Genomic DNA, 27041 nt, shown 5'->3' with positions numbered 1-27041 from the left:
GTTTGACGTATTTGCTGTGCTTTTGTGCTCGTTTTGTCTTTTTTTTAATATTCATTCATGGGATGTGGGCTTCGCTGGTTGATCCAGCATTTATTTCCCATCCTAAAGATCCTATGTCCTTTTTTAACATCCTTATTAATTTGTCCTGCCTTCTTCAAAGAATTCTGTATGTAACCCCCCTACCCCCCAGGTCTTTTGATTCCTGCACCTCCTTTAAAATTATTCCTCATACCTCAAGTGGATAAGGCCATAAAAAAAAGTGTTGGAACACTGAGATTTATGGCAAAACGTACAAAGTATATAAGGTCACCAAGTAATGAAGAATTTATATAAAACCTTGATGTCGCAAATCTCATATTCTTGTAATCGACCTGTCCCTGACCCCTCTCTGCTGCACCACCCTGCATGGTTCGTAATAAGGCTCAAGGCCACCCTCCCAAGTTGCTATCACTTTCGACTTCATACTTATCCAATTAACTCCAATAATTTGGGGGTTTTCTGTATCGGTTCATCCTGCCTCTCTCTGCTATTCCTGTGGATGGTCACTTCCTTCACTGTGTTTATATTCTGAACTGCCTAGTACTGCCTATCGGTGACTACATTCTAGAGATCCTTCATCTACTCTGATGCTGCAGAATGGCGTCAGTTGCTTCTGAAGCCCAGTTCTCTGACACTTAATACAAATGTACCTCTCCCTAATAGTCCACAGATTATGCACACTTGAGGGTTTGTTAGTATTTTAATTGGTTGGAACTGAGTAACCCAGTCTCCAGTAACTGAAGGAGAGAGAGGAGCCACAAGCCACAGTTCCCTGGCAGACCATCTCAGCCAGTGGGAGAGGTGGAATTCATTATTGCATAATGTGTTTTAGCACAGGAGGCAGACAACTTCACTGCTCATCCCTGAGTACTAAACCTCACCTGCTTAAAAGCTGGGTTTCTGTGGTGGAGTGTAGGTGCCAGTGAATTAAATTACCTTTATTTTGGTTTTATTTTTATAATTTGCTGTGTGTTGAAACAAGTCATAAAATGCACAAAATCTGCAGTTGCAAGTTGCTTCTATTGCTGTTTTCTGTACAATTGGTGGAATATACTTTCTGTTTCTCATTGCATTTGATTATGTAGAAATCTCACAGGAGTTTTTTTTTTATTTAAACATAGTTATCCTTAAATATTTCTATTCTTATGCGTTCTTTGATTTCTAAATTAATTTGTATTCTGTAAACCAAGATCATTCAAAAATCTTGAGACGTTCCAAGCCCCCATTTCATAAATTGAAATACACTCTTTAAAATGAATAGATTTAGTATAAAAAGTTGTAAATTGCCTTTTTTCCCCCAAACATATACCAATATAGCTTGACAGCTTGTGTTTGAACCTCATTAGTGGTTTATTTAATTTTTTAACAGATCAGAGCTCTTTACAATAACTATATTAATTCATCTGAAAATGTAGACTTATTAAAAAAAATCTTTTAAAAATCCTATTATCCCTGCGTGTGCTAAAGAAGGATCCCCGTTCACATCACAGTCATTATTGGCTGAAACAGCTGCTCACTTATAGCAAGATAATCCACGTGCCCCATCTTAATGTATTGATACATTAAAAATGCATTTACCTACAGTAGAGTAACAATTATCACCTCCAAATTTAAGTTATTCAGAAACATGATAGTGGCATTTGAGTGAACACAAACATAAGAATAATAACTAATAGTCATTTGTGAGTACAGAACTTGAATATTGCTGAAGAGACACACATGTTGCTGAAGCTTTTCATCTCGCACTCATCAGGACAAATACAAGAATACCTAATTTCGAATAGTCACAGCAATTTATGCTACGGGAGAAAAAGGTGCTGATTGGTTGGCAATTACTGTGTGATCAAACATCACATGATTTAACATCCTATGATCCTCCCTCCCAGGAATATGTCCAACAAGAATTGGCAACCCGACAGCTAAAGATTACTGGATTCTTACAAATTAGTTCAAATTTATACAACAACCCAAGTACCACAGAAAAGGATAGCCAAGCAAATAGCAGCTACTCACAGTTCCATCGTAGGACATTAAAGGAAATAGCTGCAGAGATAATGGATGCGCTTGTAGTAATCTTCCAAGAATCCTTAAATTCTGGAAAAGTCCCAGAGGATTGGAAAACTGACAATGTAACACCCTTATTCAAAAAGGGAGGGAGACAAAATAGCAGGTAACTATAGACCAGTTAGCTTAACACATTGGGAAAATATTGGAGTCTATTGTAAAGAATGTAATAGCAGAGCATTTAGAAATGCATAATATAATCAAGCAGAGTCAGCATGGCTTCATGAAGGAGAAATCATGCCTGAGAAGTTTATTAGAATTCTTTGAGGAGGTAACAAGCAGGATAGATAAAGGGGAACCAGAAGATGTAATATATTTGGATTTTCAAAAGGTGGTCAATAATGTGCCATACATAAGGCTACTTAATAAGGTAAGAGCCCATGGTGTTGGTGATGTTAGCATGGATAGAGGACTGGCTAACCAATAGAAGACAGCTTGTTGTGTTTCGGGGGGCATTTTCAGGATGGCAACCTGTAACTAGTGGAGTGTCACAAAGGATCAGTGCTGGGGCCACAATTATTTGCAATGTATATTAATGACTTGGATGAGGGAAATGAATATACTATCGCCAAGTTTGTGGATGACACAAAAATAGGTAGGAAGGCAAGTGATGAGGATGAAACAAAGAATCTACAGAGGGATATAGACAGGTTAAGAGAGTGGGCAAGAATGTGGCAGATGGAATATAATGTCGGAAAGTGTGAGGTTATGCACTTTGGCAGGAAGAATGGAGGAGCTGAATATTATTTAAATGGAGAAAGACTGTAGAAAGCTGCAGCACAGAGGGATTTGGGGGTCCTCATGCATGAATCCCAGAAAGCTAACATACAAGTTCAGCAGTGATAGGGAAGGCAGATGGAATGTTAGCCTTTATTTCAAAGGGAATGGAGTATAAAAATCGGGAAGTCTTGCTAAAACTATTCAAGGCACTAGTTAGACCACACCTAGAATACTATGAACAGTTTTGGTCCCCTTATCTAAGGAAAGAAATACTGGCATTGGAGGCAGTCCATGGAAGGTTCACTAGGTTGATCCCTGAACTGTCTGTCGTGTCTGCACAGCTTCCCTATGCCTGTGACCAGAATTGGACACTACTCAAGGTGTGCAGTGCACTATACAGTGTTAATATGACTCCCTCTGACTTGTACTCTATTGTAAATCAGTAGTCTGATTTGTTGCCCGGTGCTCTGCATTGGTTGGGCATATCTACAAAAACTTCTTGACCTCTTTCAACTTTATCCTCTGCTAATTTAGTGACAGTCATTAAGTGATTATGCAGCCTATTGCTGAAGTTCAATTATATAACCTATTTTGTGATTTTATGAACTATTTCAACTTTTATAGTTCATTAATCAAAAACATAAAGGTCTGTGCTGCTTTTTATAAAAGAATACTGTGTCTGCATTATTCACCCAAGATATAAGTAAGGTATAAGTAAGTTATATAATGATACAGGACATGAAATATTAAATCCTAAAGCATAAAAGCTGCAACTGAAAAAGAGTGTTCTGTGTGTTACAACACAGTTCTTGTAATTAAGGATAAGTCCTTCTTCAAAATGTTCATTTTTTTACAGGAGAGAAAGAATGTTAACCTCAGGAGAATTTTAATTTTTTAAGGCAATGTTTTTACAAGCATGGCAACCCTCAAGTTGGGCCTCTCCCATTTCTAAATAAGCCAATAAAGTAATCAGCAGATAACATTTCTATACGAAAGCAACCCCATAACACTGGATTCTTAGAAATTAGCTCAAATTTATACTCTAACCCAAGTACCACAGTAAAGAATAGCCAAACAAATAGCAGCTATTCACACCCTTTTCATAACCAATTAACTTCCTATTACTGCCTCAAAGAACATTCAGTTAAGGCACTACATAAATGACCCTTAGGATCATGACTCAACACTACCACACCCTACCATAGGAAACGGTTTTCTAGCCTAGAGGCTGCAATTTCTTAGCCTGTTGCATGCTTCTCCCTGTTGGGCAGTTTTGTAGCAGCACTCAAGCTGGTTTAAAAGTGTGAGAAGTACAGTTTTCCTTTTTGCCCCCCCAGTGCCCCTGTTCCAAAATGCTTAACACATTGGTGATAAATCCCTCTGTGTGCTATTTATTAATACAGGTATTAAACAATTCAATAACTGGATGTGTACCTGCATTGAAGAGCATACAGTTAATACAAGTGCATATAGTAGCAGTGTCAACCTGAAAATATACTCCATGATACTTTTAGTCCAATTAGCTTCTGCAATGAAAATAAGATTGGGAGTTACCTTTTGCCAATAACCCCTTCAGCTACAACAGTACCCAACGCTCGAAGTGTATGGAATTAAATTTTTCTGAAGTGTTAATATTTTATTATTGTACATTGAGCATAAATATAAATTACATTTTACTCCACAATACAGCATGTGTGAAATCAAAAGTTGCTGCACATAGCCTTTTTAATAAAATAACATGAAATGTATTGAACAAATTGTTCAATTTTCTCGCAGCTTAGGTGATGATCCTCATCAATAAATCATGTCTCTTCAGTTTAGAAATGTCATCAAACTATGTGCTGCATTGAAACATATATTTGTTGGCTCATGTCCCTGACTACACTGAACTACTAATCACAAGTTGCTGCAGTACATCAATACACCTGATACCTAACCAGCGCTGGCACCTGCAAATTTAACAGTTCAAGAAAAAGCCTCATCCATGTTCCAACAGCCAGAGTTTGAGAATCTGAACACACCTGATCTGTTGAAGGGAATTCCGAAATTCCTGGATTCATGCTGTAAAGAGATTTGGCCACTTTTTGGAATGTGGGTCACTTTCATCATTCTACTAAGAATAATGATTGCAGAGTGCAGAAAGGGGTTGGCAGAGTTAACAATCTCATTTTTTTTTCTCCCACAATTGAAGCTTGGGGAGAACAGGTTTCAAATGCTGTATTTAAAATTTGTTTCCTTTGTTCTTTTGTGGGATGTGGGCATCGCTGGCAAGGCCAGCATTTGTTACTGATCCCTAGTTGCCCTTGAACTGAATGGCTTGCTAGGTTATTTCAGGGGACAGATAAGAGCCAACTACATTGACCATCAGCCACAAGAGAGGGTAAGGGATGGCTGATTTCCTTCCCTAAAGGATATTAATGAACCGGATGAGTTTTTACAACAGTCGTGGTTGCTGTTATTGAGACTAGCTTTATATTCCAAATTTAATTAATGGAATTTAAATTCCACTACCTGGCCATGGTGGGATTTGAACCCATGTCCCCAGAGCAACGGTCCAGTGACATTATGCTACCATCTCCTCCAATTGTGATGGTGAACACGGAGATCATTCTGAGGAACAACGAGAAAATAATTGGAGACATTACTGTAAGCTTATAACATGGTCAAGATTCCGGATTTTTTTGAGTGACTTTGCACGGAAAGGATTTGGGGGGAGAAAAGGGGTGTGTTTAAAAATTGTTTTGAAGCAAAGTGTATTTACTATTTGTTTGGGGAAAAAAGGCACAGAGGCAAAATATTGTTGAAATGCTAATGGGTTTGTAAATAAATAATTAATTAGCTCCCTCCATATTCACTGAACATCTCCAACCTTGGCCCCAAGTGCTCAGAAGAATGTGCCTGGCACAGACCAATGCAGAGGTCTCAGTTTTTCACTACGTCTATACATGGCATGGCTGAAAGAATTGCAAAGTTTGCAGATAGTGCTAGATCAGGAGGCACATTAAATTGTACAATGTTACAAAGGGCCATAAACTAAGTGTCTGGTGAACCTATGGCAAAAGGTGCTCAATATAAGGGCAAGGTCATCCACTTAAGGTAATCCAAAACCCTTCTGCCCACGTCTCAACCCACAGAGCAAGGCCTGTTCCCCTATTACCCTATGCCCTCTGACATACATCAGCTGCTGGGCAAGCAACAACTTGTTTTTAAAATTCTCATCCTTGTTTTCAAATATCTTCCAATGTCTCATCCATTTCTATTCTGTAGCCTCTTCCAGCCCACATCCCTCTGAGATATCTGTGCTCCTCCAGTTCTGGCCTCGTATGACTTTTCAATTTTATTTTCCCTACCATTGGTGACCGTGTCTTCAGTTTCCTCAGTCCCAAGTTCTGGAATTCCTTCCCTACATCTCTCTGCCTCTCTAACTCATTTTCCTCCATTAAGACACTTCTTAAAACCCACCTCTTTGACCAAGCTTTTGGTCATCTAACCTAATATCTCCTTATGTGGCTTGGTGTCATATGTGCTCCTGTGAAGTGCTGGAGACGTTTCATTACATTAAAGGCAAGTCACTCACCATCCTGACTTGGAAATATATCGTTGTTCCTTCACTGTCGCTGGGTCAAAATCCTGGAACTCCCTCCCTAACAGCACTGTGGGTGTACCTACACCACATGGACTGCAGCGGTTCAAGAAGGCAGCTCACCACCACCTTCTCAAGGGCAACTAGGGATGGGTAATAAATGCTGGCCCAGCCAGTGATGCCCACATCCCATGAATGAATTTAAAAAAATAAATATCAGTTGTTATTGTTGATCCATGGAAAACAAATCAGAATTTTTTTTAATGGTGAGGAGTCATGAAGGAGTAAAAGAATACAGCACAAAAGGAGAAGAAATGATGTTTCAGTTGTACAGAGCCTTGTCAGACTTCATCTGGAGTGAGTCTATTCTGGGACTTAGCAGAATGGCCTTTCAAAATGGAGAGATATGCTTGATGATCCTCGATGATCTTAGGGTTCACTTAGTAGGGGAGAGGGGGGTGGTGGTGATTGATTCCACAAATGAGGAAAATACCTATGCCATCCCTGAATTTATAACGTGATACGCATATAACAAATTAAGATCTGTAGAGCAAAGTTGAGCTTTGTAGAGCAAAATCTGTAGATCAAACTGCAGCAAAGTGTAAAGATTCAAGAAGGCAGTTCACCACCAACTTCTCAAGGGCAACTAGGAATGGGCAATAAATGCTGGCCCAGCCAGCGATGCCCACATCCCGTGAATGAATTTTTTAAAAATTAAATAGAGTAGAAGTGTGTTAAATAGAGATTGTTTTTAATCATTGGGAACAATTGAAAATCTGTGATTTCAGCAGAATAATAGAAAAAGTAGTATGGAAAGAAAATAACTGGTGTACTCTGTATTTTTAAAGCATACAAAAGAGGTTCTTTTTCCTTTTCACCTTATCCTAAATACATTCTTTTTTCACTCATATTCTTCCATTATTCTTCTTTTGGAAGATATTTGCGGTTGCGCCACATCACTCTGGCAGGGAGAAAGGAGCCACTGATTCTTTCAGGCCATTCATTCATTCATGTTCTGTCATCTCACCCCTGTTGGCGCAATTTAAGCAGTGCTGGCCTGACGTTAAGTATTTTTCCTTACTCTCTCCTGCACACAGCCCCTCCCCAAAGATGGGAAAAAAGGTTGCAACCCTTTAATGCATAAGGTGTCATGTTGAGACTCCCAAATGAGTTTTGAGTTGCTGTGATCAGCAACTATGTAAGACAAGCTTACAGCTACATGGTTGGAAACGTGTACTCCTGCTTGCATATTCTAAACAGATTTTGAGAAATGACTTGTATCAGCACGCTTGCATCATCAAAAAAAATTAAATTATGCTTATAAATATCATTGTGCTTGCGATGTCGTCTGGTTCACCTCTCCTCTGTGAGAAGCCACTCTGTTAAAATATTAATCCTGGCAGTATTTTTTGACATTTTGCTGCCTTGTAATTTTTTTTCCTCAATATTTTTTAACAGTAGAGTAGTTATTGAATTTTCGTGAAGTGGGTAACATTGCTGTAATTTATGCCTGTGTAACTGCAGATAATGTTTGGATCAGGTATTGAATATGTTCTACTGGGTGCAAAGTAAAATATACGAGATGGTTGACCTTTAAAATGCTGTGTTAATGCTGCCCAAAAATAGCAAGAGTGACGGTTAAAATATCGTGTGACGTTTGCACAGTCATAATTGATCTTGTTTACTCAACATTAACCTTTTCAGTAAACTTCAATGGTTTCCAAATAATTTTTGTGCATGTTTCCATATATCCCTTATATCAAGTGATATAAAATATCCTTTGAGCTCTACTCTGCAAAATACATGTGGGAGTGACATATAAAAGATGTATTCGTGGTACTTTGAAAGCAAAGGTGATTTTGGTCTGGTGTTTTAACCTCAAACTAGCGCGTTTGTGTTGGCCTTCATCCTGCAGAGATAGAAATACCTTCAAATTTATGAGACTTTTGATGAATACCAAAGAAGCTCAATTGCATCTTGGAGGATTTGGCAGAGAGAATAATTCACTTAAGCTAGTTGTCCAGAATTTTGGAGGGAAGAAACAGTTCTTGTTTGAATTTCAGCTTTTCAAGTCTGAAACCTTAATTGGATACCCATAAACACCTAGATTAATGGTTGAATAGAATTATTATCAATCTAAATGCTAGAAATAGCATTACATCAATGGGCAACTAAAATAGATTAACTGGTTGCTCACTTTATAGCTGCTTATATGAAGTGTAATGGATTGGAGATGCGCCTAGTTTCAAATCATGAAAGTCTCTTTCCTGGAACTTCCCTGGGGTTCTCCCAATCTATGGTTATGTTTTCAGCATACGATTAGTGAAACTCTGGAGCAGCAGCAAAAATGAATATTTACTAAATTTCTCCAGTGTTTTTGCTGATCGTTCCCTGAAATTAAGGCAGAAATTCAGGCCAATCTCGTAGAAATCCTCCCCTGTGTGTTCTAATGTTCCCAAATTTGCAAGCTACATATATTGTTGTACAAAGCCTTTGAAAGGCCATCAGATGCACTGGCCTATCCACAGGGGATGGGGTTTAATTATAAGCTGAACAGTCCAGAGTAGTTCTTGAAATGAATGAAGGGCTGGAAATGTAAAGGACACCGCTCTGGTACCATTGGAAGTCTCATTGTAGGTAACTCTCTGTAACCGTGGTTGCGCACAGGTTTTTTTTTGTCTTATTGCGAAACAAGATGAGGCAAGTGGAGGACTCCTTAAGTTTGTCTTTCTCATGTCGTAGCATTTCAGCGAGGAAGCAGTTTACTTAAATTGCTACAGAGAACTGCTCAATCTTAATGACCTATTTTAGAAGAGACGCCAGGAGATTTCTTAAGATTATAATCTTGTGAAAACTGTTGTGCCTTGCTTTTGTTGAACTTTACATGATAAACCCAATTCATTGTTTTCAGCCTGAGGTACACGGTCTATCAGAGACTTTTGCAGGTTAGTTGGAAGGTACCATATTAATTTCTAGTGAATTTATCAGCAGTCATTTTTCACTCTGAGCACACTATATCTCACATAACTTTCTGCATAAGGCCATAGTCACATTTCAGTTTATACAAACTATGGGAATGCCTGGGCAAGTGATCCTTATATTGGGTACAAAAATAAATATCTAGTGTGCGCACAAATTGAAACAAGAAATTGAGGGTGTAGAATGTTACTCAAAGCAGCAATCATTTCAAAATAAAATTAATTATGTGAAGCATTTTGAGGTATTTCTGTGATAAGGCATTACATAAATGAATGTCTTTTGTCTCTTTTAAGGACTTAAGGAGATCGAGATAGGGCACATGTGACTATCTCAATCATTCAGCCTTAACATTTAGGCAGGCTGATGATATTAAGGGCATGTATTAGCTGACTCCTATAAATATTTTCTGACATGCCAATTAAGACCTTTAGAGCCTGATTCCTTCTTCCAATTTTAAGGATATACCTCATTAGCTCCTAATTGAAAGTCAGTTTGCACACTGCTGATCCAAAAAACGTACTTGCATACTCTAGCCAGTGATAACTTAAGCCTGTCTAGATGGGGGTGTGGGATTGGAGGGGGCGGAAGGGGTGGTTTGGTGGACAATCACTACTTATCTGGAATTGTATGGCATTCCCTATGGGATTTGGCCAGATTTCGAAGTTTGTGGGAAACTATCCTGACACATTTAGTCAGCCATTCTTTGGGATTGGGTCAGGGACGGTTGCAGCTAAGGTTGACATACAGAGAGACAGATAATGGCAGCTCATAGCAGTTTGAGGTGAGTTGACGGAAAGGTACAAAGTTATATTAGTCCAGAATTTGGTGGCAAAATAGCAGCAAGGCTAATGGCATTCGCCATTATTTATAGGTGATTTATATAACTTCAGGTGAGGCGCAGCTGTAAGTGTGAATGTGAATATCAAAATGTTGTGGTTTGAGTTGCTTTATCTTTACCTTTGCTAAAATTGCATCACCCCTTTCTTTAGGAAATTGCTTTATCTTGTTTTTAACTTATTCATGTACAGGATGTGTGCATCGCTAGCTAGGCCAGCATTTACTGCCATCTCTAATTGCCCTTAAGGTGGTGCTGAGCCTCCTTCTTGAACTGCTGCAGCCCATGTGGTGTAGGTACACGCACAGTGCCGTTAGGGTGGGAGTAGCCAAGATTTTGACCCAGCGACAGTGAAGGAACGGTGGCGATATATTTCCAAGTCAGGATGGCAAGTGACTTGGAGGGGAACTTCCAGGTGGTGGTGTTTCCATGCATCTGCTGTCCTTGTCCTTATAGATTGGAGTGTTCACAGTTTGGAAGTTGCTGTCGAAGGAGCCTTGGTGAGTTGCTGCAGTGGATCTTGTAGTTGGTACACGCCGCTGACGCTGTGTGCCAGTGGTGGAGGGAGTTAACGTGCTTTGCCCTGGATGGAGTCAAGCTTCTTGAGGTTGTTGGAGCTGCACTCATCCAGGCAAGTGGAGAGTGTTTCATCACACTCCTGACATGTGCCTTGTAGATGGTGGACAGGCTTTGATGAGTCAGGAAGTGAGTTGTTCACTGTTCACTGCAGAATTCCCAGCCTCTATATCAGCTGTTGTTACCTGGCCTTGTGGCCACCTGTCCATTAATTGCCCATTAAATTTGTCACAAAAAGTTAAATCTTGTCATTAAGCATCCTTTTAATAGCATAATAATTGTTAATAGCCAATAAGTGTCTCCTGCACTGAAAATTAACCATTTCGAGTATGGAGCGTCATTCCTTCAGGTTTTAAATTTTTCGGAGAGATTTTCTTCAAATTAATGTGGTTTTTCTTATTTTTCCTTCCTTACTCTCTTTTCCTCTCTCTTAATCCAATCTTTCTTTCCCTCCTTTTATTTCTCTTTCTGTATCCGATCTGATATTGAATTTGTCCAATCCAGTTCACCCTCCCCCCCGTCTTTATTTCCCAATCCTTCAATCTCACTGGGTAAGGAGGTATACCATTGGTTTACCTGTTTCCCTCGCTGCCATGGTTAAAGCGTGAGCCAAAAATAACTGTGGGCAAAACTCTTTTGAGTTGCGAGGATTGGAGGCAAGACTTGGTGTTCAATGCCCTGTTACAGGAAATTCTGATTCAAGACTTGCCTTCTAGGGTCCACGCACTTCAGAGGGAAGCATTCTGGATCCTCCCAAGTAGCAAGGTTTGTTTGGTCTAGATACTTGAACGTAACTTTACATCAAGTAGGTGGCAGCATATTTGCAAACGTGCCATTTGCTCCTTCAACGTCAGAATAAATCTGATCTAAAAGTAAATCTTAAATAAATTCTGGTGAAGAGCCTAAACCCATAGTGTTATTTCTGATTCGACATATTGAAAGAAAATTGTTTCTATAGCATTTTTTAAAACAAATTTGATCAGTTTCCCACAACTGCTCCAACACTGCTCACAAACTAAAAGGTCCTGTCTATGCTACTACCACCCCCCACCACCCCCCCCAGGAAAGCAGGGTTGTGGATAAATCTGTGAAGTTGTTTGACATTTGCGTACATATTTTTGTTAAAATTAGCAAGGCCGAAATTTCACCTTTCAGGCTACAGGCAGCCTGTGTCATAATGCCACGGTTCCAAAGTTCAGAATTACTTTTGCCCTTTATGAAATTCCATGTAACAAATTTGTTTTTTTGCTGCCAAAGGAAAGAAACACTGTATTAAAAAAAAATTAACACTTTACTTTTATTCTTTGTGCAAAATATTAAAATCTGTTGTTTTCCAAGAAAAAGTTGCATTACTTCAGGGCAGTCTTTTTGCGGGACCATTTTTTTTAAAGACCCCTGCTAAATGGGTTCCAAGCCTCTTCTGGATGCTCCTCTTGGCCCATGTGCAGGAAGGTACATGAAAGCAGAAAGGTGCGGTGCCCACCCTGAAGTTTTCCATTTAGCCCCTAATTGTACATGGTGCTACTTTGTTGACAATTATAGATTTCCATCTGCAGTTGATCATCTTAAACTGCACAGGAAAGATCACCGAGGATATTTGTGGGCCCACTGCAAGTGCTGTTCTGGATTGTCTGGACTTTAATATTCAAGGATTAAAGGAACCTGTTACCATAGGCGTGACCAAAGGTTCACTATCACATATAAAATGGTGCACTCTGCTGCATTTCCCTACTCAATTTATTTATGTTCCATGATACATAAGTTTCCAATTAAATCTACTTACCTCATCATCAATCTTAGCAAGGTCTGAATACAGCTGTATCTCGATTTCAATTTTAAAGGCTTCAGTAGTAAAATTCCTCTCTCCTTATTTTTCCACTTCTTCCTTTTTCCCTCTATCTCTGTCCTCTCCCTGGGTTCAAGCTCCTATTCTCACAAGCTTTAACAAGTTAAATTTGAAATGACGTTTGCTTAATCAAAGACAAATTTTTAGCCTTTGCTTTCATATTTCAACCATTCCTTTGCCTTTTTCTCGTGCATACCTTCATTACTCTTCTGCCTGTTTCATCTTCTGTCTCTCTCTCTCTGATTGTTTTTCTTACTCTCCCTTTTTCTCAGCATTTTGCTGTCTGCTATTCTTTCCCCGTGTTGTAATGTTTCTTGTTCTCTGTTTGATTCTGATTACTCCCGATGGGTCTCTCTATTGCTGTGTGCTGTCTGAACTATATTCTTTTTCTGTCGTGATCTCCAATTGCTGCCTGTTCCTCAGGGACCTCTCCCAATTCCACACCTCCTGAGCAGCTGATCTATCTGTATGTCACATGAGCTGCCAAGCTCTAGTGCTCCTAACTCCCCACTGACCGGCATGCTGTATAATCTCTTTCTCTGTTCAGTGAGGCTCCAAGCAGCTGATTGCCATGCGCTTAGAAACTTGGCAAGATAGAAAAGATAAATTGGAGCCATGTAAGACTTGTGTCACACTCAAGCATTCTCCAACCGCAAAATTTGTGGGTGCTTCAAGCCAGCTCGGCTGCCAGTTGATTTTTTGGCACCAAAGATGTGTCATCAATGGAAACTGTGACATAAATGTTACTGAAATGAAGTTCAAAATGCCAAGGTGATTATTGTCTGCGATCTCATATGCTGTGTTCTTGGATTAATTTCCCTGATGCAATACCTTGCAATCACGGGATTTGTTTACATTTTACCCAAGTTACTACGGGAGAAAATAGATTTGAATTTTATACATCTTTTTTAAATCAAACGTTTCTAATACTCTTATCCTGTGACTGTTTGTGATCTCCAAAATTGATAGGCTAATTATTTTATGTCCCAGTGAATGCAGAATTACAAAGCATCAGGATCTTACAATGGTTACAAAATAAATGGATTACAAGCTGAATGGTTCAGTAATTTATGGAAACACATTTTATTTACAGCAGCGCTTTCTAAAGTTCACTTAAAGGCCACAGCTTCTTTATTTGTATTCAGATTCCTCATGGTAAGCAAGCCAACTGCGCTCAGTGGAAGCCAATAATTAACTGCCTGTCCTCTTACAAATTACAGCTCTCTTTACTGGTGCACTATTTAGAAATGTACAGGATTATCACTCACTGCTTTTACCTTGACTCGTAATTTTGAGCTTCGATAAATAAAAATACCAAAATCGTTGCAGAATTTTTGTTCAAGGCCTCTTAATATTACATGGTATTTGGTTGTGATGATGAAACAAGAATAGTTTTCCTACTTTTGCTGTTAATGAGATATCGATCTTGGAAGCACAACTTGCTGTGATTTTTCAAATTAAATAGTTATAGCAATTTGCACTGCAAAATAAAAGCAGGATGATGAAAGCTACTTCAATCGCCACACTGCACTTTACCTGGAATTTCTCCTTTGTGGAGGAAAATTGAAGGTTTTGTTTTATTTCATTAACAAATATTAAATCATTTTTTGGCATGGAAAAATAAAGTAAGGTACATTTGAAGATTGACAATCTTTCTTTGGTCATTTGCGAATAGGAACTGTTATTTCTCAACAAATAAACTTATAGAAAGCCAAGGTGACTCATTACAAACTAAGAATATATTATGTTTTTATCTGACTATTTTGTTTCTTGCGGGTGGTTATGATCCTCCTTACAAGTGGATATTTTTTGTTTGTTTCTCCCTTTCTCAACACCATGTGATTTGGGGCATTTCTGATGTCTACAATGATGAGGTGAACTCTCCTTCCCAGTTTTGAAGCTGGCCTCTCAAGCAAACTAGTTCTTATTTATTAATAATACATCTGTCACTGTAGGCCATGGCCTGCTTCCTAGACCTTATTTCAGCCTTATGTTCCCAATAATTAATTCTGAGAGCATTCCTTCATTTTACCACCCGCCTCCTGAATGGTATGCTTTCACAGATTCACGATTTTACTTTGTAAACGGCAGTTGATGTGTAGTATTCAGTTCTGGATCCTAATGGCCACCGAAGAATTCCTTTGTCTGCAGCAGATTAGTATTCTACAGAGATATGTCTCAGTGTTAGTATTGCTAACTCTGACTTGCAAGGTTATTGGTCAGAATCATATTCCAACAGTCCTGGAAATGGATTCCCTCATGTGCCGCTAGGCTCAGGAAATAAGAGTCTCTGAATGCTAGATTGACATCCAGAAGGGTAATTGCATCCAATGAAAGTGGAATGCTCCACCCCATTTTGAACCAGCAGATAATGAGAGTCGCAGCCTCTGAATACTCGGTTGACTCTGTCTGTTGGTAGTGAGTACTGATCCATAGTCGGATCTAGTTGGTTCTCCTGGCAGGGATTTGAGAGTCAGGTAATGACCAACCCTCATAAAAAGACGTTTTGATATGGAAGCAACCTGGAGCATGATCTACTGGATGTAAACCAATGGAAGAAATGGGTATGGAAGAAATGGATTCCCTCATGTGCCACTAGGCTCAGGAAACAAGAAGAAGGATCACACTAAAAGCAGTGAATCCAAGAACGAATGGAAGGAAGACAGCTTTCTCTTTTGAAAGCCTTCATTGGACCAATATGTTGAATGACTTAAATGTCTATTTCAATTGAGGTGGACTGTTGTATAGGATCTGTGAAGCCGCGTGAGAAACTTTGTACAATACACTAGCCAAGTTGTAACGCCTAATACAACAAACAAAGCAAATAAATTAAGTTTTGTGCAAAGCTTTCCATCCCTACCTTTCCTGGAGTGAGCTGAAACACCTGATTTTGTGGATGTGGAGGATGCTACAATGGAATATTTCGAAAATAATTTTAAACCACTACCTTATTCACTGGACAAAATTCTCATGCATAAGATACTATAGGTTGTGTGGAGCTAGGTTATGTATTCATTGATCTATTCATTTTCTCCTAAGAAAATACAAAATAGCAGTTTAGTAAATTCAAGCAGTGTGTCAAAGTTTCATTCCCCCCCCCCCCCACCACTTTTCTATGCAGTCTCAATTGGAGGATTTGTAGAGCCTTCTTTAACATAGACACCCTAGTTTAGACAAATCTAGAAACAGTTCCAAAACTGACAGGTATGTATCTTATCTCAGGTTTTTGGCTAAATGTAGCCACAAAAAGGTGCTATGAAAGCTCCCTAAGTTATCCTTTCAAAATAATTACAGACTGACAAGATCATTGTGGATCAGAAAGGCCATTCGATCCATTGTAGTTCATCTTCTCAAAAGATCCTAAAGACTCAGGTTTCTAGCATCCAGTTGTTTTTTTACTACACTTCCTGGAAGTTTACTGCATACACTGGCCACTTACTTTCTATTCCATACATAAGAACATAAGAAATAGGAACAAGAGTAGACCATTCAGCCCCTCGAGCCTGCTCCGCCTTTCAGTAAGATCATGGCTGATGATCTTGTGTTTCAATTTCCACATTCCCATCTAACCCCAATAACTTTTGATTCCCAAGCCTAACAAGAATCTATCTACCTCTGCCTTAAAAATATTCAATGACCCCGCCTCCACTGTCTTCTGAGGCAAAGAATTCCAAAGTTGCACAACCCTCTGAGAGAAAAGATTTCTCCTCATCTCTGTCCTAAAAGATCGACCCCTAATTTTAAAAGAGATATTGGCCATTTTCTGCCTATCCCATACCTTGGCCACTCTTTATTTTACACCTGAAATTTGTTCTGCATGATAAGTTGCCTTCTTATTGACCCCCAACTTTCCAGAAAAAATGGCTTCTAAAATCTTTCCCAAATCCTTCAGTTGGGAGTATAGACACGGCAAGTAGAAACTTCAGGTGGATGTGTGATGATGTCAGATACACTTGACGTATATTTAGAAAAAAAATTAATGCTTTGTTGAATGAGCTGTGCGCGGGAAATTCATGTTGATTATATAATATTTTTGATAATTGTCCAACTGTGGATTTTGGTTGCATGAGCCAGAACTTCATTATAGCTGCTGCAAGCATCATTTTATTAGTAGTCATAGACTATATTTCAAAGGGAGAATGGAAATTACTTCAGATGAAAGCAAAAATGGGTTCATTAAAATAAAAGCGTAAAATAAAATTTGGACCAACCAAATGTTACTTTTTGGATGGATTGACACAGCGGTATAGTAACTGTCCTTCTAATTAATTATATAGAAAGCATGGTCCTGTTCCAGGTTTCATATGTGCCTGTTGATGGACTGTCCACAAAGATATGTGTGCCTTTATTGATATTCCAGTATGAATAAATGTACTGAAAGTATTTTGTTGCTTCTGTTAAATGTTCCCAGTGTTTTAGAAGCAGGATCATGTAAGGCATTAATTTCACAATGAGGGTAATACCTTCATTTCCAAGTGAACATGCCCTGCTCACCACCCAAACATGTTGACACATGACAGTCCAGCTGAGATGTTTAGAATATGAGCATGTACGGTGAAATTGTTTTTCTGTGCAGTGAGGAATTGGTCCATGACTGTGATTAGAATTTACTCTTATCAGTACTTTTGGAAACTCTTTCAGCATGTTGACTCACTTCCAATATTTTTTCAAACTCTGACTGATCAAATAAAACTGCCATCTTCAGTTAGACATTTAATAATCTCTCAACATGCATTAGTATTCCTGATTGTGAGGTATTCATTTTGTTGCAGATCTGGGGCATTTATAATCATTTATGGATAAATTCATTGATCCTATGTTTCCTAAGGGTTGGAAGTTTTTTTTATTCTTTCACAGGTTTTGGGAGTCACTGGCTATGCTATCATTTTTATTACCCAACCCCTAATTGCCTTTGTGAGGGTGGTGATGAGCTGCCTTCTTGAACCGTTGCACTCCCTGTGGCATAGGTACCCCCACAGTGCTGCTGGGAAGGGAGTTCCAGGATTTTGACCCAGCGACAGTGAAGGAACAGTGATATAGTTCCAAACCAGAATGGCATGTGCTTGGAAGGGAACTTGCAGGTGATGGTGTTCCCATGCATCTGCTGCCCTTGTCCTTCTAGGTGGTAGAGGTTGTGAGTTTGGCAGGTACTGCCCAAGAAACCTTGGTGACATACTGCAGTGCATCTTGTAGATGGTATACACTGCTGCCACTCTGCATTAGTGGTGAAGGGAATGGATGTTGGAGGTGGTGGATAGGGTGCCAATCAAGTGGGCTGCTTTGTCCTGGATGATGTCAAGCTTCACGAGTGTTGATGGAGCTGCACTCATCCAGGCAAGTGGAGAGCATTCCATCACACTCTGATTGCACTTTATAGATGGTGAACAGGCTTTAGGGAGTCAGGAGGTAAGTTACTTGCCACAGAATTCCTAGTCTCTGACCTGCTTTTGTAGCCACAATATTTATATGGCTAGCCTAGTTCAGTTTCTGGTCAATGGTAACTCTCAGGATGTTGATAGAATCAGCATCAGCTGATGCCTATCTGGACCACGCTAAATGGTTAAGGTTAGTGCATGAAGCTTCTATGTTCTACCACTTGGACTTAAACAACTAGACTGAGTAGCAAATGACCTAAGAGAAAATGTTAGATGTGACCTATATCACACAGAATCGCACAATTGTAGACCAATTTAAATATGAGTTACTTACTTTCTAGGATTAGTACCAATCAAATTAGGGTACTATGTTAAAGCAAAACGATTGATCGATCGTTAACCTTAAGGGGCGCTTCGCAAATGTAGGACTAGAATTTTTCTAACATTTTACTTCTCATGTCCATGAACGTTTATGTGGTTCATGGGATAATTTTTTTTGTTGTGAAGCGGAGTTATAGATCTCGATTTTGGAGTTATAACGATGGAGAAACAGTCTGTGTTTGCCATCGTTACCCTGTGAAGCATGTTCGGTGTCCGCATATGGCGCAGTTAAATATGGGAATCCAGAAGTTGCTATCAGTGATTAAGTGCTCCTTCATAGGATGGACTATTGAAGTCCTGACAGTCATTATTTTTAGAAATCGCTGAACTAACGAAAACTTCCTCTTTTATGCTATAATATGGGTGGTTTAAAAACACCCAAAGTGTTAAATGTCAATGAGTGTAATTGGGTTTTTAATTGTGTACTAATTGTGTACAAATCTAGAGCTGAACAACCTCTTTTCTCCAAAAACTAATTTTATATTTGTGTAAAGTCGGATTTTTCCATTATGATAAAAATAAATTATGAATATAAAAATATAAATTTTCAAGTTTGTTTTTGCTATTTCAGCTTCTAATATGCACATCTCAATCTTATTTCACCCTCTGTAAAATTATTAAATAGTGAAACATGCATTTTGCTACCTGGTTTGCTGTCTATGAGAAGTCTTCAATATGATTGGCTGCTTATCCTGCTTGATGACATCATTGCTGCAGGATGCCAAGAGATCAACTTGACTTGGTGCCACATTCAAATTAACATGAGGAAAACTGAAACCCATACCACAGAGATTGGTAGATCTTTGTCGACAGTTGAGGTCAACAGTGAGCACCATCACTTAGCTGCAGACTGCAAAATTCGAACGATTGTGGATTTTCTTCAAAACCAACCAACTTGAAAGCTGCAAACCAAAAAATAAACCAAATACAATCCCTTAAATTTCTACTATGCCATCCTTGCTGGAAATAGATTTGAACTGGAATGTTCTGCATTGAGATGTTTTTTTTCCAAAGCACATTGCATGGACAGTAAATTCCTTACTACAGTTGGAAGCAATGCCAAAGCAAGCAAATGCATATCTATAATTGAACAATTTTAGTTGTATGGAATAACGGAAGTGAAAGAATAACTGTCGTAATTATTCTTTTCAGCTTCAGTTACCTACTGTAAACGAGTTCCCATGTTTGCAAAAGCAGTAATATTTTTTGCCAGATTTATTGGCTTTCAATCCGAAGTACTTGACAGTTTGCCTCACAAATGTTATAAAGGTTTTCTGGCCAAATCACTGAATTATAAACTTAAGTGAATTCAGAATTAGAACTTTAAGCATTTTGAAAATTATAACATTTAGTGCTGTAAAATACAATTGTCTCATATTGCTGTATTTCAGCAGGTGCTACAGTACTACTTGCCACTGTTAGTATTGAACAATCAAGAGGCTTCTTTGCATGTTTACATGAAAGCGGAAATAGTCTGTATTTCCAAATATTTTGCCTTGCTAAAAATGGGTTTTTTTTTGTTTGAAACTATTAGTAATTGTTATGAACAATTTATAATGGATAAAAGTTATGTGAAACATGCATACATTTAGCATGTCTTTTCAAACTGAATTATTAATAGGAATTCTATTTTTCCTTTCTTTTATTCATGTCCTTAACACTTTAGAATATGCTTGAATTTATGTATGGATACAGGAGAAATTTTCCATCTCTGCAAGTGGACAGACTGATAATCTATAAGTAATGGTGTCATGAGTAATTAATAGTTACAGCTAGATTGTATCTTGATGTGTAATGTTAATAGCATGCATTTGGTAAGTGATTGCATCTAACATAAATCATTTTCATTTGGAACCTAAATTGATCTGCAGTGTCCTGGTGATAACAAATTCAGGAGTAGATTATCATTCCATCTCATCTACCCATCCAATTCCCAACTCCCCACCATAGTTGCTCTGTCACCCACCCGTTTTTCTCCATTCTGCTTAAAAGAAAAAGTCCTTAACCTGATTTTTCTTTTGTCATCCTTAATTTGAAACTACAGCCTCTTGTTTTTCAACTTCGTACATGGCAGAAAAGCTTCATCTGGGTTCAAATGTTTCAAACCCACAACGAAACACACTTTTTCCTTCATGAAATCTATTCCGACTCAAGTCATCATCTTTGCGAAATATGAAAAATATTTCATAGATCTTATGTCGCCATATGTAATTACCTTCAATAAGCACTTAACCCATATCCATCACTGCCCCAGTTATGGAAAAATGGACAAAGGGCTACTTTTGAAAAGAGAGATGCATTTGAGCTGAAGTGGACTGCTTTGATTTATATCTTAAGATGGAAGCATGCTCGCGTTCAGCTGGATAAGTCTGTAATGAGGGCAGATGCCTCGAGTTCAGAATGAAAGGTTTTAAGGTTTCAATGGTAAATTCAGAGATTTATCACTGCCTAATAGGTAAATCCTTCAACCGCTATTCAGAAAGTGCTGATGAACCCTGGAATTAATTTTTAACACACATGGGACCAGATCTTAAGCAAGAACAGGCTGGCGGAGGGGTGCATGAAACATTGCACTGGTATTCTGTGCAGATCCTTTAACCAGTGTTGAGGTTTAGCAGCAGCAGCTGTCTCTTCATGACAAAAGTGTTAGGTCCATGATTAAATGCAAGTGACTGCTGTGGTGCTGCTGAAGTCATGATCCTCCTGGCCACATGCCCACGTTACCAAAAAGAAAGTGGATCAATTATAGGAGAAGGCCATTGTCATTCATTCCAATGTTCTTGATAGTATAAACTCATGAGCAAGAAATATTATCATTCTTTTTCCTTTATCCTGACAAGCAGAACAACAAATAATGCTTTTCCTTTTTGCATGCTGTTCTCTGGGAGGTTTTTTTTTTCGGTTTCTTGGGGGTAAGGCAGTCATTGTGCTTGGATGTATGAATGTCGGGTGTAGGATCACAGATCTGAAAAATAAAGAAGGACATGAATAAAGAGCAAATGGCATGTCATTTTTTTCACAGCATCTGCTAACATTTCAATCCTTCACAGAGTTGGGTCTTTTACTCTATCTTTGCTACATCCTAACAAGATACATAGTTCAGTTTGAATCAGGATGATCCAAACTGAGTGCTAGCTTCACAAAATTTATATATTGAGTTATCCGGGGATAATGTCCTACCAATCCCATTTGGGTATTAATTCTTTTATCCCCAAAGTGTCTCCTATCCTGGGGATCAATGACTGGGACCCTTATTTTTAAATTTGGAATTGCAGTATTGTAATGATAATTACTAAAGAGCGTACAGAAATTGTGATGTATAGTGCAACTTCAAACATTCAACTTTTTTTAAAAAAACTACTGACCTTATTTACTGTCAGCATAGTTAGCATAGTTTTAGCTACCAGAAGCTTGGTTTCTTGCAAAACGCTGTTGGCTATTTGTATCGGCTACTTATCTCAGACTAAAGCACATCTCTATTCATAAAATTTCTGCATCTAATTGCTAATTTCTTTATTCTTTCTTGGGATGTGGGTGTTGCTAACAAAGCCAACATTTGTTGTCCGTCCCTAATTCCCTTGAACTGATTTGCTTGCTAGGCCATTTCAGAGCCAGCCACATTGCTGTGGATCTGGGGTCACATGCAGGCCAGGCCATGGGAATGTTGGCAGATTTCCTTCCCTAAATAGATTAGTGAACTAAATGGGTTTTGACCACAATCAATGATAGTTTCATGGTCACCATTACTGAGACTAACTTTATATCCCAGGTTTACTAATTGAATTTAAATTCTACCACCTGCCATGATGGGATTTGAACTCATGTCCCCAGCACATTGGTCTGGGCCTTGGGATTACTTGATATTACCACACCGCCACCAACTTCCCCCAACTACAGTTGAAAAAATAGAAACAAGTCCACGATACTTATACTTAACCACTCAATGCACCTCAGCTCCAAATTTCCAGACAGTGGGTATTTGAAGACCTGGCATAATGTGGCACTGTACTGTGAGTGATGTTTCACGGACCTACACCTGGGAGTTACAACATGAGACAAACCTGTGAAACCCTTAATTGTATTTCTCATCAACAACTGATGAGAAAAGAATTTGTTTGCCTTCCATGGACTGTGTTTAAACTTGGATTTACAGAGGTACCAGATCCTGTTTGAGCTTCTAAGTAAACCTATGTGTGTGTGGAAGTATACAGAATTTATGTATTCTTGTTTTCGTGTCTATATTTTATTCCTGATGCATTAACCTGCATTACTGTGTGTTCTGTTCCAGGAGACTCTCATAGAATGGTGCGATGATAAGGAATTGAATCTTATTTTAACTACTGGGGGTACTGGGTTTGCTCCAAGAGATGTAACTCCAGAGGTGAGTGTCCCAGCATAGATATGCCAAGTAAAAACACTTGCCAAAGTTGTTCATTGCTGTGAGTCTCTTGCGTAATGTAACACTTCAAAGCAGCAGCTTTCATGTATTTTCTGGGTCTTGCTAATCTTTTGACATTATCACGTCACAAACACTTGAACAAAATATAGGCTCATCAAGACCAGTCAGCATGGATTTCTTAAAGACAGTTTGTACTTGACTGACTGTGTGAAGTTCTTCATAGAATTAACAAGATGTAGATAAAGGAAATACCATATACATGGGTTAAACCAATTTTTTTTAAAAGCATTTAATAAGGCACCATATAAGAGACTAATGGCAAAGGTAAATGATACATGAAATTATGAGATGAATAAAGAGATGATTGGAGGGCAAAATCTCACAAAGGAAAGGTATGGTAAGTGGTGTTTCGAAGAGGTCTACTTTAGACAGACTCTCTTATGTCACATCTACGTATTATTAAAAAGCTGTGCACGTCATGCATGGTTTATGTTTATAACCCTTACTTTCTGTTGTCAAAGTTTTTTAATAATGCTATCATGTCATAGAATGTAAGATGACTGTGTGAACATTTATAATTGGAAAACCCAATCTGTCTGTTATACTGCAGTTATAGAAAGGCCATCAATGGTGATGCTGCGGCCTGGTTTGCCCCAACTTCTTATTTGTTTTTAATGATAAAATTTCAATTTTTACTTGGCCTCCTGGCCCCTCAGTTTATAGTTTCTTTCCAGTTGATATTTAATACAAACACTGCCTTATTCCTGGCTCAGACCATCATTTGCCAGCTTTCCGCTTCGAATTAGATTGTGATCCTAATGTATTTCCACTATCCTTTCTTCCTATCTACAAACCCTGACCTGCCTGTCTTGACCCTCCTGCTCAGTAGTCAGATATCAGACCAGGGACTGCAGCCCACTGTTTGCCTCTCTTGATCTCCGAGTCACATCTTCCTTGATAACTTCCATGATTCTCTGCCATTTCCCCTGTGACTGTCTCTCTGAATTTTAATGGTAAACCTCTAACTTCCACAACCCCTTTGTTAACTGCCTCATTTACTTATCTCCCATGAGTCCACCACCCACAGCCAGTCTAATTTTTGACCTCTATTCTTCCAAACTTGCTCTCAAATTCTTTACAAATGCATTCTCCTCTGTTTTCCTACAATCCTTCGATTAACCCTATTAGAATATTTTTTCTTTCCCAACTCCTTTCCTAAACAGGAAATAACCATTTGGATATAACCTGAGTTTCTTGAAAACACCCTTCCCTCAACTTACCAAGATCAACAATTAACATGAATGCTAAGGTCATGTGCAAATTTAACATTACCCAAATGCAAAGCACTGTGAATGCTGGAAATCTGAAATAAAAACAGAAAATGCTCAAAATACTCAGAAGATCTGACAGCATCCATGGCAAGAGAAACAGAGTTGATATTTCAGATCAATGACCTTTTGCCAGTCCTGATGAGTGCTGTCAGCATTTTCTGTTTCTCTTTAACATTAACCCTTTGTACTTGTGTTCTAGATATAAAACCAAAGATTCAGTTGCCCTTTTTTATAGCTTTATTTCCTTGCACTGCCACCTTTAATTACCTGTGTAACTACGTACTTGGAGGCCCAATTGTTCCTCTACACTATTTAAAATAATGCTGGAAAGAGAGACGTGTTACTGAAGCTTTCCAACTTGCACTCATTAGGACAAATGCAAGAATGCCAAATTTCAAATAATCATAATCATTTATACCAGGAAAAAAGGGTGCTGATTGGTTGGCAGGTTGACTCTGGATAAGGCATTGCCTCTGAGAAAGCAACTGGGAACTATAGGCTCCCCAAGCTCCTGGGTAATTCAAAAAAGGTGCAAGACTTGAACATATTCATTTTGCTTGCAGAGAGCAAGTCCCTGCGTATGAACGTATGTCACTTCTAGCAAGCGTAGCTGAGTCATGTTATGAGCTTGACTGATTATCTCAGATTGGTTGTTGGTATAGCTTGTAGAGCACTCAGAATTATTCAGAAGTGCTCCCAATTGTAAAATCATAACTAACATCAATTTTTTTGAACTATCTGGGAGCTTGGGGAGCCTATAGTCCCCTGTTGCTTTCTCTATGGCAACAACTCAGCCAATCAGAGTCAACTCGCCAACCAGTCATAAGTATCCTTCTCTCCTGCAGCATACATCATTGTGATAGTTCAAAATTTGGCATTCTTGCATTTGTCCTGAGTGCAAGACAAAAAGTTTCAGTATCTTGTATGTCTCATCAGCAGTATTCAAGTTCTGTAACTACCAAGCGACTGTTTAAAATCTCATCATAAACAGTCTTGGCATCAGAATTGAGGGAACAGCAAAATTTCAGTTGACACCAACTTGATGTTATGGCAAATGGATTGTGACTAATGTTGTGCAAAACTGTGGGAGTGAATGGATTAGTCAAAAGGATGGGAAGACGGGGGGAAATATAATTCAATGTCAAAAATGTAAAGAAATATGTGTTGGGAGGTGGTGGTGGCATGTTGCAGTTCACTCTGGGATTCCAAGTTGCTGTGGCAACATGCATTTTTACATGCATGTTGTTGCTTGGAGCTATGGATAGTGATGGTAGAGGCTCCAATGTTCTTTCCATCACATGATTGATCAGGAATCTCTCCCACTCTTACCACCTGCCTTCAGCATGTGCTAGAAGGATTTGCAGGTTGATATTCAACCTGTTTGGTCACATTATGAACACACCTTCCATCAAGTCCTGGAGTGAGGCTTGAACCTGGAGCTTTTGACTTAAAGACAGGAATGCTACCTACTGCACCACAAGACCTCCGCAGGGAAGGGTATTCACTTTGAATGATGGAGTATGCAAATCAGTCATCAGCAACGTGTTTAATTGCATTATCCAGTTTCAAGTTTTAACTTTTAACCATAAATTAGATAATTGCGTTATCCATTTTTGGAGTTTTATGTTATGGGTCTATATTGCAATCCTCAGGGGGCTACAAAGTACATGGTTCTCCATGACTAGTTATTGAGGTTTGTAATTGTACTTTATGTACAAAATGTACATCTTGACGATAGCACAAAATATACTGTTACACTGTATGTGGCTGTGCTGCCACATTGCAGTGCTGTTGTTGTAAAGAATCTTTTTCCATGTTCAACAGAGAGATGCAGCCCATTTCTCAACCTGAATATTTTTTTTAAATTTTTAAACACTTAATACTTTGATCTGAAGCATAATCATTTCTTCCTATTAAGTTAGATGATTACATTTGTCAGTTTTTTACTTTCAAAGAATACATTTATGGAGAGGCGCATTATGTGTGTATCTAGAACAATGTTATGGACAGCAAGGACAGTGGTGGCACATAGGTTCGATCCACATGCATCTGTCAATGTATTATCAATTATATTGTTACAGTTTGTTAATGTCAATGACATTGTCATGGTTAAGAGAAACAGATGAAGGGCATTAATTGTCTTTGAGCACTTACGACCCGACTGTCTTCCCTCTACCACGGCTATGTTCCTGGCTGTGTGGCCGTGGAGAGGGAGCATGTGATGTCCACTGGTACACTTGAGGCCTTCCACGACTGGTGGGCATTGGGGTTGCACCCCTGGGAGTGACATTTTGTTTTAGTTAAGTTTATTTTTATATTCATTCATGGGATGTGGACATTAGCTGGCTATGCCAGCGTTCATTGCTCATCCCTAATTGCCCTTGCCGTAGGCCTGGAGTCACCTGTAGGCCAGGCCAGGTAAGGACAGCAGATTCCCTTCCCTAAAGGGCATTACTGAACCAGATGGGTTTTTACGATAATTGGCACTGGGGTTTCATGGTCGCCATCAGATTTTGAATTCCAGATTTTTGTTGAATTCAGATTTCACCATCTGCCATGACGAGATTCGAACCTGGGTCCCCAGAGTCTCTAGAAACTAGTCAGTGACAATACCATTATGCCACCACCTCATTGACATTGACATTTTGATTTTTGTTACAGTGCCCCACCAGGGGCTGTCATTTCCTCCCATTTATTGATTTTTGTTTAATTTTTTTTTTGCCTAACTAAAAGAGTATATGTAGGGGACAGCTGGGACATTGGTTGAGGAGAGCTGTGAGACTAAACAAGTCAATAAACTCTCTTAATAAAGAAAAGCTCTGTGTCCTGGTTTCAGCTTCACCAACTGGCTTGGATCCTGTTAACAATCTCCATCTTGGATTTGTTGGTGAGGCACGGAGCCAGAGACAAGAC

At 38.9% G+C, this 27041-nt stretch overlaps 1 protein-coding gene across 8 annotated transcripts in view; it reads left to right on the top strand.

Moving 5' to 3' along the window:
* The window catches only part of gphnb (gephyrin b), a 432935-nt gene that overhangs the window by 219990 nt on the left and 185904 nt on the right, over positions 1–27041 (top strand). For all 8 annotated transcript variants that reach the window (XM_041214790.1, XM_041214785.1, XM_041214786.1 and 5 more), the window contains one exon: positions 22687–22779. In XM_041214790.1, the coding sequence (XP_041070724.1) occupies positions 22687–22779 (93 nt within the window). The remainder of the gene's footprint in view (positions 1–22686; positions 22780–27041) is intronic.

Source organism: Carcharodon carcharias, chromosome 20 (assembly GCF_017639515.1).
Source record: "Carcharodon carcharias isolate sCarCar2 chromosome 20, sCarCar2.pri, whole genome shotgun sequence".
In the NCBI taxonomy this organism is placed as follows: Eukaryota; Metazoa; Chordata; class Chondrichthyes; order Lamniformes; family Lamnidae; genus Carcharodon; species Carcharodon carcharias.
This window is presented reverse-complemented; position numbering and strand designations above follow the sequence as displayed.